Raw genomic sequence first — 20801 nt, 5'->3', positions numbered from 1 at the left:
ACACAAGATGATTTTAGGTGCTGTGTGACTTAATACATTTAATTACATTAACTATATAGCTTTGCATTTATTTAATATTTATTTATATAAAAATATAAATATAATTAAGACAATAAAGGTACTATTTCAATGACTGATATTTTTGGAGCTCTGATATCATCCAACAGTTTCCTGAAGTATTAATTCTTTCTCAATGTGATCAGTAGCTTCTTATTAGATATTCCTAGTGTCAACAAACTCACTATCTCATGAGGCACTATAATTGAAAGGATATTTTCCTTTCAATTAAGTTGAAGGTTACTTCTCTTAAGTATATTCCCCATTAGTATCTTCATGAAAATACATGAATGGATGCGTAAGCAGATAGAGAGATATAGATAGAGTAGAATAGAAAAGATGTTATAAAATAAGACAATTCCTCTAGATATGTGAAAGTTCTTTAATCATGTGAAATCAACTAAGTTTTACCTATGTATTATGCATTCCTAGGCCCTCAACATTTTTCTAAAGACAAGGATTTACTGCACCTAATCTCTATATGAGAAAGGCATGAGATATTTCAGGTGTGAGCTAAACAGTAAAATAGGAATTATTGTTTCTCCCTTCAATTTGTACATGAAATTTCCAGTACTGCAGCCTAGCACTGGATTAAGGTTTTGGCAGGCACATCCTCATGTTGACTCATGCTAAACTTACCCTCAACTATAACCATCAGGAAAGTTTTTCATATATTTAGTATTAAGTCAAACCTTCCACATCCTGTATTTTTACAGTTCATTTTTGGATCTAAAAGCAAACTTTACATTTATTCCTATTAAGTGTCTTCATGTTTGATTCAATCCATTGTTCCAGATGATTCGATCATTGGCATCATTATCAATCCCTGCAGCTTCTTGGCATTTATAATCTGATCAACAGGCACTATCACTGATGCCAGTGCTCAGCAGGCCAGCATTAAAAATAAATTTTTGATAAAAACTTCATTCATCTGAGCTTGTATTGAGGGAGTGTTCATTATCAATCTTTGGGTACAGTTTCTATAATAACTATCCTTGTAGAGTTTTGTCATCTGGTGTACATTTCTCTACCCTATTCACAGGATAGCATAAAACAAAGCAATTCAAACGCCCAGCAGAGTACTGGTTACTATCTGTCAAGTCCATAGGTTAGAACAGGGGATTTCAACCTGCACACTTGAGGGAATGTGATTCACCCCTCTTAGGTGAATGGGCACAGGCAAGAGTTCCTCTCTTGTTTTCAAAGTGTGCTGGGCCTCCCTGGTGGCGCAGCCAGTTGAGCACCGCGCTGTGAAGCTCTCTGCAGCCTCTGCAGCACTGGTTTGATACCAGCCGGCCGGCGAGGGTCCCACATAGCACAACAGACCCCTCCTGTCTCATCCACTGCTCCCCTCAGCACTGTATTTTGTCAGTCTGCCTGTTCTGTTCCCCGCTCTGTCTCTGGTGAATCCTCTCACCCTCCCATGTCTCTGGCCTGTACCCCAGTTTTTGTATAAACAAATAAAATCTTTAAAAAAAAATTGTGCCAGTAAGATAGGATGTTGCCAAGAAAGCATATGAAGGAAGATGACCATAGTTGTAGACTGAGTCTACAATTGTCCTGGGGGAAAAAACTGTGTTATTATTATTTTTTATAGAGTAAGAACAGCTTAATCTAATGTTCAGCCAAATCCTGTCCCTTCAAGTTAGTGATTCCTAGACTTTGGAATGATAAGGAGTCAAGTTGGGCTTACCTATTAAACAGATTCTTGGGCTCCCACCTCCTAAGATTCTCATTCTGCAAGTCTGGTGTGGTACTCAGGAATCTATTTTAACAGTTCACCCAAGTGATTCATTCTGAAGTGGGTGGAGCACACTTAAAAAACAATCATGTGGCTTGATTTGGATGAGAAATTTTTATTTTTGCACTCATAAGCTGCTTTAACAATGTACAATATGTATTCTATTTTAGTATTTTAACTCCTTTGAAAACATGATTTGTTAACTAAAAGCTATTAAACCTGTGACAGCTAGGATAAAACAAGTAAGCAATAGGATGACTTGAGTCATCTTAAGGTAACAAATTCCAAATGCATTAGGAAGAAAAGACAACTTTGTGAACTATGATGCACTATTTCATATTTTAGTCTATCTCTCCCATGGCCATGCCATGAAGAGTGAAAAACTTGCTGAGTTCTTTAAGAGTTGTGAACTGGTTTCCTATGGATCATGGAGAGCCAAGAAATGGGACTCCAGGGTTGGGAGCAATGCCAAATGTTCAACCTCCACCTCCACCCTTCATGGCTCTCAGCCCCTAAGTGTTGAAATGCCCTTGGTCATTAATTCTATAGCACCCCACCATAAAATCAACTCCTCCAACTTCTTCCCATTGCCCATGATTGAGACTATGTTGTCTTTAAGAAACCCACATCACATGTGTTTTATGTGTTCATGTGTGGGAAGTGGCCCAAGTGAAGGCTAACAGTACAGTTCTTTCAATATTTGACCAGACATATTTTAAGAAAATTGGATCTGAAGCCTATATAGCCAGCTGAGGTGAATTTACAGCCCTACTTTTAAGAACAAAACTCCCGGAGGCACCTGCTTCTGAAAGGCAAAACCAGAAAGGAAATGAACTCTTGCTAAAGACAACCCACTTTATTTTATGGGTTATCAATTTTCTAGCTGGCACACAGTTCTCTAGCTACTAAGAGTAATTCCCCACCCCCATGCCAAAGCAAGTGTCGAGATGCAAAACTGTGAAGTCTGAATGCCAGCAAACAGCTCAGTTTCCTGAAGAGATGGCATAGGAACGGTGCCTCAGAAATTGAAGTCAGGGGAGCAGCAAAGATCTGTGATGTGGACACACCACATAGATGTCTTGCCAATATATGCATTAAAATCTTAGCCTGAATTACACCCTACATTACAGGAAGACTGAATCTTGGGTGATGGTGGAGACTTCATCTTTCTTGTCTTTGGGGCAGACTGTCAGGTGAATAGTCAACAACAATGTAAAGTAGTTGATTTCCTTTTAACTGCTCCACTGACCCTGGAACTGAGCTTATCAACCTCTCAAAAATGAGAAAGGACTAAATAGGCTTTTCCCCCCCTCACTATTGATAAAGTCAGTCTTCTCACCAGGAATAGACTACAAGATAGGGGCCAAAGGTTAACAGTAGATACTATTAGCCTTCCCTGTGCTAGAAAACACAATGAATAATAAATGTGATTTTCTTAGTGTATGTTCTATTAAAATAAGTATGAGAACCGGTCCTTTAAAACGACATAAATTGATGTGGCTAATAAGCAAGTGGAAATTTAGGCAAATCTGACTGCATATATAATACATTCAGAATCAAATACTTTAAATTATATGCTATTGATAGTTTTGTCATAATCTCAGTCATTTTTGAAGCTCCGCTAGGTTGTGAAAGTAAAGAATTTTCAGGAGAAATATGAATATTCAATTACGTGTTTCAAAACCAGACATTTACACATCTACTTGGGGTAAGAGCCAGAGTTAACATCAAAGATAAGTGAAGGACCTCTTGTCCAAATGGAACATTAAGCCCCTCAAACAGGAGGATTCATCCCTTGCAGACTGTCATTATTTCAGTAAATGAAACCGGCCCTTTAACAGATGGGCAACATACTTTGCAACTTGCTGATAGCCTAATAAAAGGCACTGGCTTTTTAAAAATGAAGGACACGTACTTCTCAAATTACAGTACCCAAATGGATTTAGCAGAATAAAATTAAGAAGGCATACAACAGCTTGACAAAAATTAGGAACAGACTATGGAAATTTGATAGTTCTAGACATCAATATCAAAATGACCATTTTATTGAAAATAAAAACTCATTGTTTAAACTGTTAAGGAAAATGTGCATTGATATAGTCAAAACCGGGAGTAGTGTATTATGAAATTATAAGTACTCACATAATAAAAACATGAACAAAATTTCTTCTCAAAAGAATAATAAAAATGACCCAGAGAAGTGGGTTCCTTTTATACCAGGTACCTTTCATTTTGCATCAGTCAACCTCTATGCTCCTTAAAATAAAATCTCTCCAGTTGAATGAAGCAAACATCCAATAAAATACAGACCGTGGCCTCCAATAAAATGGGGAGCTCAGTGTTGCTACTCACCTTTCCCGTTCTTCTCTCATTTTCTCCAGCTCCTCTTCTCTCAGGCCTCCATGCTTCAGAGTTCCTTTTTGCTCAGCTTTCCCGCCCTTAACATCTTTCTTCTTTCCAAACCTAGTGAAACATGAGGTGAAGATGGTTGTTAATAATAACTATGTTCTTTCTGTGGTAAATTTAAGACAATTCTTTGATGAACTCATGAAAGCATAATTCTCTATTCTAAGTAATACAAGATCATTCTGCATGGAATGAAGGTGAAATATTGAAAGCAGAAAAATATGTCACTGAGTTCCTCTTTTTTTCTTTTTTTTTTAAATTGTGCTGCTTCTGTTATTTCTCCTTTTAATTTTATATATATTTTTACTTCGTTTTTCATTTTTGCACAATCTACGTATTTTCATCTTGGTTATAGTCCCATACAATTCCCATCCCCCCTTGTTTTGATCCTACTCCCTCCTCCTCACCCCTGTAGTGTGTCTCTGGTTTATAGTTGCTTGTTGATTTTGATTTTTACTTTATTATAATGTCTTTTTCCTGGTCCTTTATTTAGGTTTTCTAGATTCCTGCTATGAGTGAAACCATCTGGTATTTTTCTTTTTCTTTCTGGCTTATTTCACTGAACATGATCCCTTTCAGCTCCATCCATGTTGCTGCAAATTGCATGTGTTTATCATTTTTGATTGCTGAGTAATATTCCATTATGTATATGTACCACATCTTCCAGATCCAGTCATCTATTTTTGGGCATTTGGGTTGTTTCCATAGCTTAGCTATTGTCCTCCTTCCTGCCTTCTTTCCACTCAGATAGTGAATGTGTAGTGTGCACACAATCTTGTGAGAGAAGACTAAATTTAAGTTGTTAATTCGAGAGTGTAAAGAACTGAGAGATTATTGTTAATATATAATTGAAAGCTGAGTAACCTCCTCCTGAGTTTAGGGAGCACAGGCATTTAAGATTAAACTCATGGGATCACATAATGATGCTGCTGCAAGGGCCCTCGTGGAACACCTAGTTCAATACTCTCATTTTTCAAATGAAGACCCCAAAGCTCTGATGGGTTCAGTGCTGGGAGGAGACTTGGGTTCCTCCTGCCTAGCACCCTCCTCAGGCCACAGTCACTCTTGCATGTAGCCCCAGGCTTGGCCAGTCAGGCACAGTGGGCATGCTCTGAGCACTCTCATGCCTAGGGATATTTTTAACTAACTGGGCACAAAGGCAGTTATGGTACTTTATTTTTTCCAGATTTATTGAAATATAATTGATAGAAAACATTTGCAAGTTTATGGTGTACAAGTTGTTGCTGATATGGCGATCATTTGCAAAATGTTTCCCACCAGAGTATTATTGATAGCTACCTGCTCAGTTCTATCACAGAGCTACCATTTCTTTTCTTGAAGTAAGAACATTTAAGATCTACTTTCTCAGGGGTATACAATAATACAGAATTATGAGCCATAATCCTAATGCTGTACATTAGATACCCAAACTTGCTACTCTTATAACTGGATGTTTATACCCTTGGACCAGCATCTCTCTATTTCTCTCCTCCTATTCCCTGATATCAGGCCACCATCCTGCTCTCTGTGTCTCTGAGTTTATCTTTTTTAGGTTCACCTAAAAGTGAACTAAAAAGTGGTATTTGACTTTCTCTGACTTACTTTGTATAGCATAATGCCCTCATGGTCCCTCCAAGTTGTTGCAAATGTCCTCTCTCATGCATGACTGAACAATACTCTACATATATATTACAAACTATATGTTCACCATGTCTTGTTTATCTGTTGATCTGTTGACGACAGACCCTTACATTTTTTCTCATCTTGGTTTTGAGTACTATTGCAATGAACTTGGATATGTGATGCTAACATCTCTAGAAGATCCTGATTTCATTTCCTTTGAGTGTACACCCAGAAATGGGATTATTGGATCATTTTGGATACTAATCTCAATTTTATGAGGTACCACCATACTGTTTTCCATAGTGGCTGCACCAATTTGCATTTCCACTGAAAGTACACCAGGGCTTCCAGCAATTAGGATACTTTAAAAATTTATCCCTGTGTTTCTTTGTGGAATCCTTGCGTTTCCTCAGCATTTTTAGGAAAATGAAAAACTACACATTTGAAATGAAAAGAAAAAAAACCCCTGTGATTAAATTATTATGAGGACATATTCTTAGTGACAGATAATTTTTCTCAGTACATATTTTCTCAGAAGCAATCCTGTGGTCTTGGTATCAAGACACAGGAAAAGATACTTTGCTAATTACCAGGGGAAAAAGGCACTCAATTACACCTATTCTTCAGTTAAATTAAAGATTCCTCTTAAATCTATTGAAATTCCACTTATTCCTTATTTGTTTAACACAACTTCAAATTTAACTTTGTGTGTATGTTTGTATCTTTAGTTTGCACACCCCCTATCTATGTATCTATGTATCCATCTATCCAACCTGAGGACATTTTTTTAATTTACACATGTCCAGTCCCACTGCCCTTGTACCTTATTCTAGCTCCAAACATCTGAACATGAACACACAGTGAATTAGAAATTCACATGAGGACCTGACTTATATACTTGTAAAATTCTATTTCCTTCAGAATTTCATAAAAATAGGTAAATATTTGTTTCTTTCTCAATTGTGTTTCAATCCAAAGCAGAGGTTGCTATCCTCAGGGATTACACAGGAAAACAATAGTGCTGATCTCCATATTTCTGTCATTACCAGAGCATAGCCTGCGTCCTGTGCTCAAAATGAATTCCAGTCTTCACTCTTCTGCTTAGTTTTCAACTCAGAGCTTCAGTTAGCAAATCCTCTTTCATGATTTTCTCTCCTCTCCTTGCCATCTCTTCATCTGCCTGTTTCTACTGCAATTCCTTTTTGCTGTAGTCAATATAGTTTTGGGACCTTGACTGATCATCTGTCAGCTCCAACTTCACCATGCCCTGCCCTTTATTATTTTTTGTTCTTTCTGAACCTATTCCTCTTTCTCCCTGAAGAAACCATCTGATATTTTTAAAAGTAAATAGGGAAGAGAAAAACATATAGGCAAATATAAAAACATTAGCTTTTAAATATAATTCGATTTGTTGGTATTTTTTTAAAGATTTATTTATTTATTTATGCAAACACTGGCACAGTCAGAAGCCCGGGGGGGGGGGGGGGCAGTGAGAGAATTCACCAGAGCAGGCAGATAGACGAAATACACTGTTGAGGGGAGCAGCGGGTGGCAGGAGAGGTCTGTCGAGCCATGCGGGACCCTTGCTGGTGGCCTGGGTTCGAACCGGCACTGCAGAGGCTGTGGGCAGCTTCGCAGCCCAGCGCTCAACCGCTGCGCTACCAGGGGAGGCCCTTGCTGGTATTTTCAAGATCTCTTTTTAATCTACAAAGTAGGACCTAGCTAAATGATTTGTGTTCCTATAAATACAATCCTTAACTTTCCAAGTCCTGCAGGAGAGAGTCTTAGGGATCAACATTGTTAGTCTAAATTCCTTTATGTCAGAAGTTAATACCTTTGTACATCATTTAGGGAAACAATTCTCCCTTAAAATTGTCATCAAATATAGTAATATTTGGGGGCAAAATCAAAATTGTGTGTAGTGAGCCTAGGATAATACCTCACGAAGCTAATGAGGACAAAAATGTTGCCCAAAATTCTATAGATTTAGGACTGCTTTTCTCCATTTTTCAAATATTTTGTTCTATCTATATTTAGAGATTTTAGATTTTTTGAGACAAAAGCAGTCCTGATTTTGAAGGCTAAATTTCACCCATACCCTAGTAAACCTTATCTTTATTACTACTGTTTTTCCTTCCTGCAGCTAAAATATTTTATGTGTATTGCAGTTTGTGAATAGCTTCCTATGCTTGCATCACAGCAGAATATGTTTGATAAAGAAAAGGTTAGTTGTGACCTGCAAGTAATTTCCTTCTTGGAAAGAAACAGCAATAATAGACAAATCAAACAATTTTATACAAGTTTTAAGTTCATAATCTCTTATTAAAATGTCTAATAGGAAAAGCAGAAATAGCTGTGCAATTTATTTCATTAGACAGAGAGAACAGTCATAAATTACCTTATTTTGTAAAGTTTGGGTAGGTTTAGGAACAGAATTATAAAACAATGATCTTCAAAAGGACTCCCACATTGTTAAGATGAAGAAATTGAGACCCACAGAAGTTAATTACATTTTATTTATTAACACCCTGAATTCTTCCTTCCGGTTTTGCAATCAGACAACTTAATTATCAGTGGTGGTAGTAGTGGTGGGGGGAGTTGGTAAGAAAGCATTAATTTGGTGAATTTTATAAGTCTTTGTTCTTTTTCCATAGCAGCCTCATGGGGGTCATGCCACAGTCATTCCTACTTTCACTGACATACAGAAAGAAGAGTGGGGAGATTCAGATGCATTGATTCATCTTCCCATTAGAAAATTTTTGTGAGAAAAGTCATGAGGACCTTAAATGATTGAAATTACTGCTTTGCATTCTAGGGTTTCAAATATCCATTGCATTCCAGACCTCCTATTCTCTATTACCTTAGAAATTTGAGAGTTGGCCATTCTGGGCTAGGTGCCTTAAGGAAATTGCTTATAGGTCAACCTTGCTTTATATAAAAGACATTTTCCTAAAGAATTCTGTGCAAACATATGGTTCTAATCAATAAAGTCTTACTTTCCATGTACCTGGAAAGCCTGTTTAAAAAAATCTTTTGATGGATCTTTTTGTAAAGTGGAAAAATCACCTTTCAACATACGCTTTATGTAAATTTAAATTTTCATGAATTATAAATTTGCTTAAAACACCTGTCCTTGTTCATTTCTATACTGAGGCTATATGAAATAGCTTCATGAAAAACTTGTTTGCATGCTTGCTTCCCTCTTTCAGTCATGCATTTGTTTCAAAATATTTATTAGGCACCTATTCTGCAGCAGACATAGTCAGAAGCACTTGAGGTAGGTTGATATTGCATTGGGATACAAAAACCTGACACTATCCTCATGGAAGTTACATTCTAATAGAGGATACAGCCACCAAATAAGTATGAACATATAACTGTAAGTTGTGGAAAGTGCTATAAAGAATCACAGGAAAGACGATAGAAGGAAGCTGATTGGGGAAATCTTCAATGAAGAAATGACATTTAAGTGGAAAATATGAGTGAGAGGTTATAGACAAGCAAAGATAGGAGATAAAGCTTATGAGTAGAGGAAATAGCACAGACAGAAGATGTGAGCTGGGAAAAGTGCCAAGTTGATTCGTTTGGTGTAAAGACTTTCTGTTCTTCATTGTACATTCTTGCCTCCTGTGTAATATTGATATATTAACTTTCCATACAAATGTGGGTTTATTTCTGGGCTCTCAAAACTATTACATTACATACATATACATACATATATATATAGCCAAAAGTGTAGGTTTATTTTAAAAAGGGAAGAGTGAAGGACACTTGAGCAGACATAAGCAGGCAGAAAGAGCTGCCTCTGAAAGGGACAGGTTTGTTAAAAGAGAGGTCTTTATAGTCCCAGGCAGGCAGCCTTGGGCGGAGAACTGCCTCTGTTGCTTTGTAAGGAGAGGAAATAAGTGAAGAGAAACAACTGCATAGTCACAGGCAGGCAGGAGAGTGGCTGCTGATTGGTGTGTTTATTATTATTCTAAAACCATACTGTTTGGGTTACTATAGCTTAGCAGTATAGTTTGAATTTTGGGCATGTGATACCTTTTTTTTGTCAGGATTGCTTTGATTATTAAGAGTCTTTTTTAGATACACATAATTTTCAGTACTGTTTGTTTTACTTTTTTGAAGAGTGCTATTGAAATTTGATAGGGATTGCATTAACTCTGTATATTGCTTTATATTAGCTGGCCTTTTCAACAATGTCAATTCTTCCAATCTGTGAAGAAGGAGTACCGTTCCATTTCTTTGTGTCTTATTTGTTTCTTTTACTAATGTCTTAATGGTTCTTATTACAAAGATTCTTCACTGCCTTTGTTAAGTATTTTCCCAAGTATTTGATTCTTTTTATGTGATAGTACAAGATTGTTTGATTTCTTTCTCTTGTAGTTTATGGCATACAAGAATGCAACTGACTTTTATAAATTGGTTTTGTAACCAGCCACTGTGTTTTATTGATTTATTATATATGATTGTTATTTTTTATTATTTTTTAAAAAGATTTATTTATTCATGCATACAAGAACTGGGGTACAGGCCAGATGTGTGGGAAGGTAAGAGATTTACCAGAGATAGAGCAGGGGACAACACAGGCAGACTGACTGAAATATACTGCTGAGCAAAACAGCGGGCGAGATGGGGGAAGTCGGCCATGCCATGTGGGTATCTCCCTGGCAGACCAGGATGGAACCTGCACTGCAGAGGCTGTGGACAGATTCACAGCACTGCGCTCAACCACCTTCACCACCAGCATGGCCCTATGATTGTTATGTTAGTAGGATGTTTAGGGTTTTCTGTGTATATTATCCTATCATCTGGAAAATGACAGTTACCCTTCTTTCCCAATTTGGATTCCATTTATATCTTTCTCTTGCCTAATTGTTCTAACTAGGACTTCTAATCTTATGCTGAATAGAAGTGGGCATCCTTATCTTGTACCTGATCATAGAGGGAAAGCTTCCCTTTTCTCACCATTGAGAATGGTATCAGTAGTGGGTTTGGCACATATATCCCTTCTATGTAATGAACATAGGCCAGTGGTAGCTGATCAAGGAAAACAGGTGGATACTCTCATAGGATTTAGAATGCAAAGCAGGTGAAAGACCGTGGAGAGCAGTTTTAAGAGAGTTTAGCTAAGAGTGACAATAGGTCATTTCTTAGTAACTCATACAATAGAGAAACTAGGTATATTTAAATAATTAGTAGAAGAGAAATAGAAAAGTAACCCAATCATCTCAAGTGAAGTGATACAATGAAACAAAAAGACTATCCAGGTTGAAGTAAAAAAAAAAAAAATAGCAAACTAAAGCAGCAAAGGTGAATGGACACAATGACAGGTTTGTGGGTGAAAGAACGTGGTCTTGGATGAGAACAGAACCCACTGAGAACACAGTGATTTGGATGTGATGCATCAATAGAGAGTTATCAAAAGTTCACTATTTTTTTTAGGTTTTGTAAGGAAACTAATTATTTTATTTACTGTATTTGAAAGTCAAACTGTAATTACTGTTGACTCAGAACAATGATGGCATATTTTTGTTAGAAATATCTAGGAAAACAGTAGAAGAAATATACATTAGTTAAAAATGATTGTCACTTTGGAATGGGAGAACTATATAACTATGTACATAATTTTGCATTAGAGTAGGCATGTTGATCTTGTTTTCTAAAATTCCTTTGAATTGTCTATGATACTTTCCTCCTTAGTTTTTATCTTAATGAATGCAAGAAAACTGTGCTGAAATATTTGAGTTCACTTTTAAACACGGTTATTGTAGTGTGCTTTAGGGGCCCCAAATGGAAGGGTCAAGGACTAGGAGGAAAAAGTGCTGAGGAACTGTAACATTTAAAGGTGGGGCTGGAAGGGTTGGGGTATAAAAAAAGAGATAGCAAAAGAACAGTGAGAGAAATAGGAAGTAAATCAGGAGAGTAAGGTGAAGAGATATGAGTGGAGAGTCCTGCAAAAAGGAGGAAACAGATAGGAATATTGCTGAGACATCTGGTGAGGTGAAGACTGAGAAGTGTTCATTAGTTCTGGGAATTTAAGCCATTCATCACCTTGGCAAGGTTCAGGGGAGTGTTCTAAACAGAAGCCAGGTGGGAGTGATCTCAAATGTGAGTATAAAACTGTGTGTACTCTATAGCCCTTTCCAGAGGTTGGTTGGTAGGGTGGTGGCTGGAGGTTGGGTGGAATGTTGAAGGAGGTTTTCAATTTGGTTGGTACTGGAGGACTTTTATTGGCTGATAAGAAGTAATGCCAGAGAGGATGGGAGGTGGGAGATGGAAGAGAGAGGAGAACACAACTATTTATTTTTTAATGTGGTAAAATATACATAACAGTTATTGTATTAATCACTTTTAATATCAATTCTGTGGCATTAAATATATTCACATTGTGAAAACCTCAGTCGCTAACCATCTCCAGGATATATTCTGCATCCCAAAGTGAAACTAACCCACTAAATAGTAACCCCTTATTTCATTTTTCTCCACTAGTCTACATCTCCATGAATCTGACTGTTTTAGGTATCACAGAAGTAGAATCATAGAATATTTGTCCTTATTTCACATAGCAAAATGTCGTTAAGGTTTATCTGTGTTGTAGCATGTAACAAAATTTCCTTCTTTTTATAGATTAACGTTCCATTGTATGTGTACTTTGTTTATCCATTGATCTGACAATGGACATTTGGGTTGTGCCTATTTTTTGGCTATTGTGAATAATGCTACTATGAAGACAGGTATAGAACAAAGCTCTTTATAAAGAAGAGCACTAGGATATACAGAACCTCTGAAGAGACTGGCCTTAGACAGATGGGAACAGATTCAGAAAAATCAACAGCTAGGAGAAGAGACTAGTTTGGTTATCAAGTTGATAAAGGGAAAATGGAGTTAGGTTGCCACTTGTATCAGAGAAATGACTCCTATCTATAAAATGTTTTTTTGCATAAATTAAGAAATCAAAGGAAAAGGAATATACTAAGTGGAAAAGAATCTTGGAAAGCATTATAGAAAATACAAAAAAATATAGCTCACTTATGTGGCTCTTAGGACTAGGTAGGATAACCTTACACAGCCATATGGGGAAGTAGAAAATGGTTTGTTCTTTCATTTAATCATTTACTTAGCAGTCATTAAATATCCCATGGACCATGTACATAAACATATCCACTCACAACATCAACTGGCAGGTAAATATCTAACTCCTTAATCCAGCTAACAAGCCATCAGCATACTATTGTTTTCTACAGTAAAGATTTTAGATTTAAAAATTCTAAAGTTCTCAAAGTTATCCCCATATACTCAGCAAATGCTATCTTCTCTTTCTATTTTCTGCCTTGCATTTTCTAGGTAATGCTGACCCTTAAATCCTTCCAAATTTCTGTGCACCCTCACAAATGATCCAAGTTCACAATATACACTCTAGCTTTTTTTTATGTCTACTCTCTCATTAATTTACTCCTTAATTCTGCTAAGTATTATCTAGCTATAATTTTCTTCCTGAATCTCATTGGGCAGTTTATACAATGATTATCATCCTCTATTCTTCCACTTAGCACTTAGTGCACAGACTGTATAAAAGCAACTCTTAGCAATGATGTATGAAGACAAAAAAGTCAGGCAAGGAAAAGGTTTCAGACATCTTATTCCAAGTTAGTAGGAGCTATGAATCCAAGGAGAATTGAAAGTTTGAAACAGAATACATTTTTCCTTCAACAGTCAGGAAATATCTTTGTATGTCAATGATGCATTTGGCTACATTATAGACTACATTGGCTACAAGATCCTATCATCACCAGTATTGAACTAAGAAACCTATGAAATGATGTCAGATGTGAAATTGCACAAACCTCATGGTCATAATATTTCCTGGACTTGCGTAGTGGTTCATTCTTCCCGTAACCACCTGACTTAAAACCTACACAAGATGTTGCCTTATTTTATAAATTACACAGTTTGAAATAGCAAAGGCAAAATAGAAAGAGAAGTTTACAGACCTTTGACTATATTTCCATAGTTTATTCTGAAATTCACCCATAAAAGGTTTCTGTTGTCTGATGTATTCTAAATTGGATTCTGAATTAGCATATGCATATGCTGACAAAATTAACTTCCATGTATTGTAATCCCATATGGTTTGTGCACTTCAGCTATTGCTTCTCTCTAAAATGTATGTTACAAAGGTCTTTATTTGTTTACTTCACATGGCTCTCACTGTACTTGAGAGTTAATGAATCTGATACAAATTCAGTAAAAATTGACAACTTAGAGAGTTTCCCCCATTGTTTGGTACCTAAGGGCATTGCCTACTTTTATGTTAATATTATTGACGTAAAGTATTTGTATTTGTCACAAATCAACCTTAAGAAAGAAAAATATTTTAGTTCTATTTTTAGGCTTCTACAAGTATGTCTGATTGCTATGGCTAATGCCTGTGATTTTTTTTGGAAAAAGGCAGAATGCTATATAACCCAATATACTTTTTATAGGTGAAGGAAAGTCTACTCTGTTACCTACAAAAGTAAATAGGGATTTGCTTTACGAAACTCAACGAGTTAATTCTTTAGTAGGTGAAGAAAAACTCAGTATTGAAAATCATTCTGGTTCATATTAACTGGGTCAATCAGCTGAAATCCTAAAAATAAGATTTCTAATTAAAAATGTAGTTTGTGATTTATTATTTAGACATTTAAGTGGGCATGTTTTCTTAGATGTTTCCAAGATGGTGACAAGCTACATGAACCATTACCTGCTATTTCCTTTGAAACCAACCTTCCTACCCACATTTAACAGCTACTCTGGCCTAGGTGCTCCCTTATTCTCAGGATGTGATTTCAAAATTGGTGGTCATGAAGAGTTTTCATTCTACACTAGAAGTCTTCAGATCTTGAATTTGTTAATGTTTGTTTCTAGGATCAGAAAACAGGGAGGTCCTGTAACATTCTAAAATTTTTGCCTACGTGGACAAAACATCTGCTGGAGAGTCTTAGTGGCTCTCTGACTCAGTCCAGCTGCTGGGAACCCTTGCTTTCCCAGATTGAGCAGTAGGAAACACAATGGATTTGGAAATACTGAATACATTAAAAAGCAATTGTAAAGAGTCTAGAAAGTAAAGTAAAGCAATATGCATATCACTAACCAACCAACAAACAAGTAGAAAGGCTCTCTGGAAGACCAACTTGTACTAATCAGTTAAGGAATTTGTAAGACAACACAAATTTAGTTAGCTGAGCATTTTTACAGCAAATGAAAACTCTACTCTGAGATTTTGAAAACAGCACTGTTAGAAAAAAAGGAAAAAGTATGAAAAAGAGAACAGAAATTAAAATTAAATGAAAATAAGCTTCAATGAGTGAGTAAGAAAGATAAAGATACTAATAAGGTATGATTTTCAGATCCACACAGGGACTATAAAAAGCTTATTAACTGTCACTACCACAGTGGGTTTTAAGTTATTCTATCCCTCTGCTTTCCAGAACAAGAAATACTCTTCAAGAGCACAGTGAACTTTGATTAATTGCTTTCATACGCTCTCACTGGCTAAGACATTGGAAGCAAGAGCTTTAGTGATTCAGACTAAATGCTTATGATTTCTGGGAAATATATTTAGCAGGAACATTAAAGAAATAGATCTTTTTGCATTTTTATGTTTTCTTAATAGTTAGAAAGGCTTTTCTTTTTATTAAATGTTTACTTATTTCAAAGCAGCAGAATGTGTGGCTTCTTCCTTCTTATTTTTATTACCGTTAAGTGGATCTTTGAGGTTCTCTGAAGCCTGCTTGAATGTACAGACACGAACATAAAAACCACAACTGACTCAACAGGCCACAGGGCTGGAACTCAGCCTATGGCCAACGCGAAATATTCTCTCCTCACCTGTGCACCCCCAGCACCCCTTTCATTCTCTTTCCTTCCCTTTTCTCTACCCACCTTTGCTCCGGAAACCCCAAAACTAGGAAAGTGTTTTGAGACCAAATCACTCCTTATTTCTAAGCTGTTTCCCGACCAACTGCCACAGCCCTCCCATGCTCAACCTGCAGGCCTGACTCCTGCTGACCGCGGGTTCATCCTGCAGAAGGAAATGTCCCCCCGCCACATACACAGGAAATAGCTCGGAGGTTCAATCCCTAGCAGGTGGGGTCATTTCAGCAAATTGCATGGGAAGGGAAAATCTGACTCACGTCAATGAAATTAAGTCCAGGAATGGCTAACTAAAAGGTCTGTGGAAACTGGAGGACTCATCTATGGTCTCAGACTCAAATGTCAAACACAAGTTATATATCAATAGTGCAAATTAACACATGTAAAAAAATGTAGAAAATCCATTATCATGAAGAACAGATGATGCTATTTACCTTGTTATCTGTGAAGAACAAAGTGACAATATTAAGAAATGACTGAATTTATTTTTTTTATTGTGACTTCGCAAAGGACCATTTTAAAGAGAATCCTGGATGTTATTACTCCATCCTCACAAGTTAAGAAAAACAGAGCATATTTTCTCTGGAATTCATCTGCACTAAATAAGGATAAAATGATTGAGCTCCAGATCCAGTCTAATGGGAGTAAAATTTATCTTTATAATTCTGATTAAACAAAAAAAATTATCACTTCTTTGATGCCCAAATTAGCATCTTTTCTCTAGCATACTGAATTAATTAGTTGAGTGACAAAAGAATTAGTCCATGTAGGATCAAAGCTAAAATCATATTTATCTGAAATTTAAAATTAAGAACACATAGCGTTAACCCTCTATAGCTCATGTAATGTTCTTTTATCTTCAGTATATTCTAAACTTCTGCATGTCACACAAAATATATCTAGTGCTTTTTTCCCTGTATTCATGTTCTTTTTAATATATAAAATCTTCCCTGAAAAGACAATGAGAACATCACAGAGTTTTTTTTTCCCCCCAGGGGTGGAAAATTTTTCCATTGTGCCATAAAAATCTTATATATGTGGCTTTTTTTGTCAAGCATTTATTGTACAATACAAAAGAAGCAAAATAATTAATGCACAATAGAGCTGGTAAGAGAGCCTTAGACAATAGAAAAGAGTTACTATATTGATTCTTCGTAAGTGATACTAAGTTTGAAACTGTTCTTAAAAGGCAGAAGCTCTCAACTTTGGGCTTTTATTCCCATAGAAAAGGTGGTTTTTTTTTTTATGGCTTACAAGAACATTTTATTACTCTTTTAAATTTTACATGTTTATTTTTCCAAGATATAGGATTTCTCCCCTTAGGTATGGTCACAGTAGTTTTCCATCCCTAAAGTCTTCCCCCATAGTTCTCACCTCCTCCCCCTAAGCCACCCACTCCCCAGTGCCTCAGATCTATGCTCTGCTAGAAAATGCAGTTTTGAATAAGGGAGTATTATTAGGGGTTAATTTCTGGGGTGTCTTCATTGACTAGTATTCATATTTAACATTTCTTTTTTACATGAAGGACATTTTTATGAAACCAAACAAGCTTGGGTGAGCCTATTTATCTTTACACAAGAGAGGATGGAAAGTGTGTTCATGGAGAGAGTTTCCAGATGAAAAGAACTTGTGCTGATGTTATCAGTTGGATTTGGGGTAGGACAATATTTTAACCATTGCTTAAGTATGCATTTTTCATGGACTAGAGCTGAGTTTATGATTCTCTTGTTTATGCAGACAAGGATTCATTTAACAGATAGCTGGTGAGCACACACTTGGTGCCATATTTCTTAGTCAATGTGAAGGATACAATAGACTCATCACATATGGTCCCTACTCTCATTCTTAGTGCCCAGTGCATAGCAAAAATTCAACAACTATTGTTGAATTAAGGTGAAGACAGAATTTCAGGGAATGTATCACTTGTCTCTTTCTTCATAGCTTCTGTCCTTGAAGGACTTAATGGTCTCTCATAACTCAATCTGTTAGCCACTCATTAACTTTCCAAACTGGAGGGTACTCCCCCTATGAAAACATAGATCATTATACTAGCTTAATTTAAGTGTGACAGCTATAGGCTAGTCACTGCCCTGATGTCTACAGAAACAGTGAGGCTAAACAGAGGATAGACAGTTACTCATCTAGTGAAGGTGATAATGTCTGGCTGCTCCAGTGCCATGGGGGACTGGATCACCTTAGATTTCTATCTCAGGACCAGATCTTTCATGTCATAAAACACCCTGTTTAAAAACACCAGGCCAAACTCTAGAGTGAAATTTAACCCCCAAACCATCATTAAAGATGATGAATCAGTCAGATGTCATCTATAAAATAACATGTCTATCTTGTACTTAGACCTTTAATTTCAGAATTTCAGAAATTATGGCCTCTTTAATCTTAGGTTTTAAATAGAGATATGTGTGAGGTAGTTGCTGGGTTCTCTGGAGTTTTGACACTACTTATTTGTGTCATTAGTTCATCTTTTCCTGAACAGAATTCCAAGTATTAATACCCTCGTTAGTATTCTTTCATAGAAGAGTTCTTTGGGAAAAAGAGGTCATTTAAAAAATTTGAACCCTAACTTAGTTTGTAATGCAAGGGATCAGATTTCAATTTTTTTATATTAGACTTAGAGTAAAGTTAACTAATATCCCTTTTTATTCTGTAAGTCCCTTAAGAGTAAGTCATAAAACTGAATAGATTCTCAACTACGAATAGGCTGGGAGGAAAAAAAAAATCTATCTTCACTTGTTCAAGTGAAATTGTACCTAATACTATGACTCTTCTAGGGCCCCAAAGTCACACATTTTATGAAAACTTTCAAGCCTGTGTTTCCCACAAAAGTCTCCACTTATTTTTTAGAAATCTAGAATCTCCCTTCCTTTAGTTTCTCTTGAGTTTAAAAAACTGGTACTCATGACTAAGATAGGACTGCCAACTATACAATGAGGAACAATGTATTATTTTCAATAGAACTGGTGTTTGTACATTGAACTTGACAGTAAAAATTCTAGGCATTCTCCAGTTTTAAGAACACCTTGTAGCAAAGGAATTCAGCCAAAGTGACAGTTAAGCCAGGACCGCTGAGCAGTCAACAATGTTTCCCCTTGTCTAAAGCAATCTGGACAAAAGACAGTAATCTTCTTCATAGGAAAAGGTCACCTACAGGATTTTAATACAGCCTTATAAAAATGATACAATCTCATTCTTCAGCAATATAATATCAGTGGAAAAAATAAACCCAGAATTAAACAATAACAACTTTATTCTGACAAGGTTTTCTAATCACCTGTAATTCAGAAAGAGCTATTACTAGTAACACACAATCATCAAAGTATGCTTTCACCTGGAAATGTGTAGTAGCTTAGCACAGTGATGATTTACAATTTGACCAAAGAAATCAGAAATTGATTTATAGTCTGTCCAAAGCATCAGGCTCTTATTTGCTTGTCCACTAGACTGTGAAACTACTATTCTGCTATGTAAGTATATTTTCTTCTTCCTCTCTTTCCTGTACTATTGGTTAATTTTTCCTTTCTTCAGTACCACAGAGGAATAATTCTAGCAGATACCTAACACTATTCTACAGTTCAAAATGGCTTCCAGTGTTCTCACAGTATAAGAAAAGAAACTGATGTTAGGAATTTTGTGCATATGTAATTACATGCACAATTCTATAAAATACCTAATTAAGTATATAAGAAGTCTGAGCCCATGAATAGAACATTTGGATAGGGTTTTTGGAGAGCATATCTTTAAAAAGCTGTAGCTGACTTAGCCAAGTGGAATAACCTGAAGGTATTTCCTTGTCTCTAGGGCTATTTTTCATTATCAGATCAATTTTGGATCATAGCACAGAAAAGGCATGATATTGGAAATTTTACCTTTGCCTAGCTATGTGTTTATTCTGATGACAGAAATGGCTCATGGTCCGTTTTTCTGAATGGTTTTGGATGCCGGTGTAGGGGGTACAACAGATCGCTCAGATGGTGACTGGCTTGACAATCATCACGCAGTGCATCTGCAACCTGTATTTGGCTTTGGATTTAATGCTGCTGGTCTCCACAGTTTTAGTATTTCTAAACTTCAGCACCTAATATTGAAGCCACTTCCAATAACTAATCCTTTTTACAAACATTATAGTCATATTTGATTCCGTAGAAACCCACAGTATTTGTGTTTTTTCATTTTGGAAGGTTATTTGGAAACCCAAGCCAATATATTATTTCAAGTGTGACTAAGCTGTTGTCATTCATTTTACATCAACTCTAACACTCTCTAGGACCCATCCTTCTGAGCTCTGTAGGCTCACTAATCCAGTCAATCCGGTAATGGAAGAATCCGTTTGGATAAAAGAACAATAAATCCAACCATTATCTCAGTTCTATAAAAATAATATTTGAGTGAATTAGTAAGAAAGAAAAGAAGAACTAGAAAAATGTACAATTGGTAAGGAAAGTATGAGTTTAACATGTTTAATCTAAATTTAGCAAGTCAGGGGAAGGAGAGACAGTTCTAAAAAGGCAATGTTAATGGACCCCCCAATCAGAAGACTCATGAATAATAATTCCAACGTAATTCATTAATACACTGCATCTAAAATAATGATTATTTGATAAGAAGGAAAAATTTTCAAAGTGATTCACAACTGCTTTGAAATATAAAATGTCATTAAGAACTATTGTTCTTAATATGGCCTCCCTGGTGGTGCAAGGGGTTAAGTTCAGCACTGTGAAGCTATATGCAGCCTCTCCAGCACAAGTTGGATCCCCGATCCCTGGCCAGCCAGGGAGCTACCCACATGGCACAGGAGACCTCTCCTGTCTTGCCGCTGCTCCCCTCAGCAGTGTATTTCAGTTAGTCTGCCTGTTCTGGTCCCCGCTCTGTCTCTGGTGAGTCCTCTCACCCCCGCACCTCTGGCCTGTACCTCAGTTCTTGTATGCATAAATAAAAAAATCTTAAAAAAAACGAACTATTGTTCTTAACAAAGAAAACCATGGTGTGTGTGTGTGTGTGTGTGTGTGTGTATTTGTTTATTGGATTTACCTTGGATTTC

At 36.5% G+C, this 20801-nt stretch overlaps 1 protein-coding gene across 4 annotated transcripts in view; it reads right to left on the bottom strand.

Annotated features, from left to right (window-relative positions):
• PARD3B (par-3 family cell polarity regulator beta) overlaps positions 1 to 20801 on the bottom strand; it is a gene marked incomplete at both ends in the record, with an annotated part of 909806 nt that overhangs the window by 181811 nt on the left and 707194 nt on the right. For all 4 annotated transcript variants that reach the window (XM_084247417.1, XM_084247420.1, XM_084247419.1 and 1 more), the window contains one exon: positions 4151 to 4261. In XM_084247417.1, coding sequence (XP_084103543.1) covers positions 4151 to 4261 — 111 coding nt within the window. The remainder of the gene's footprint in view (positions 1 to 4150; positions 4262 to 20801) is intronic.

This window comes from Talpa europaea, assembly GCF_964194135.1.
Source record: "Talpa europaea genome assembly, chromosome: 1".
NCBI classification, from domain to species: Eukaryota; Metazoa; Chordata; class Mammalia; order Eulipotyphla; family Talpidae; genus Talpa; species Talpa europaea.
The sequence above is the reverse complement of the archived record's forward strand: the minus strand, read 5'-3'. Positions and strand labels throughout refer to the sequence as shown.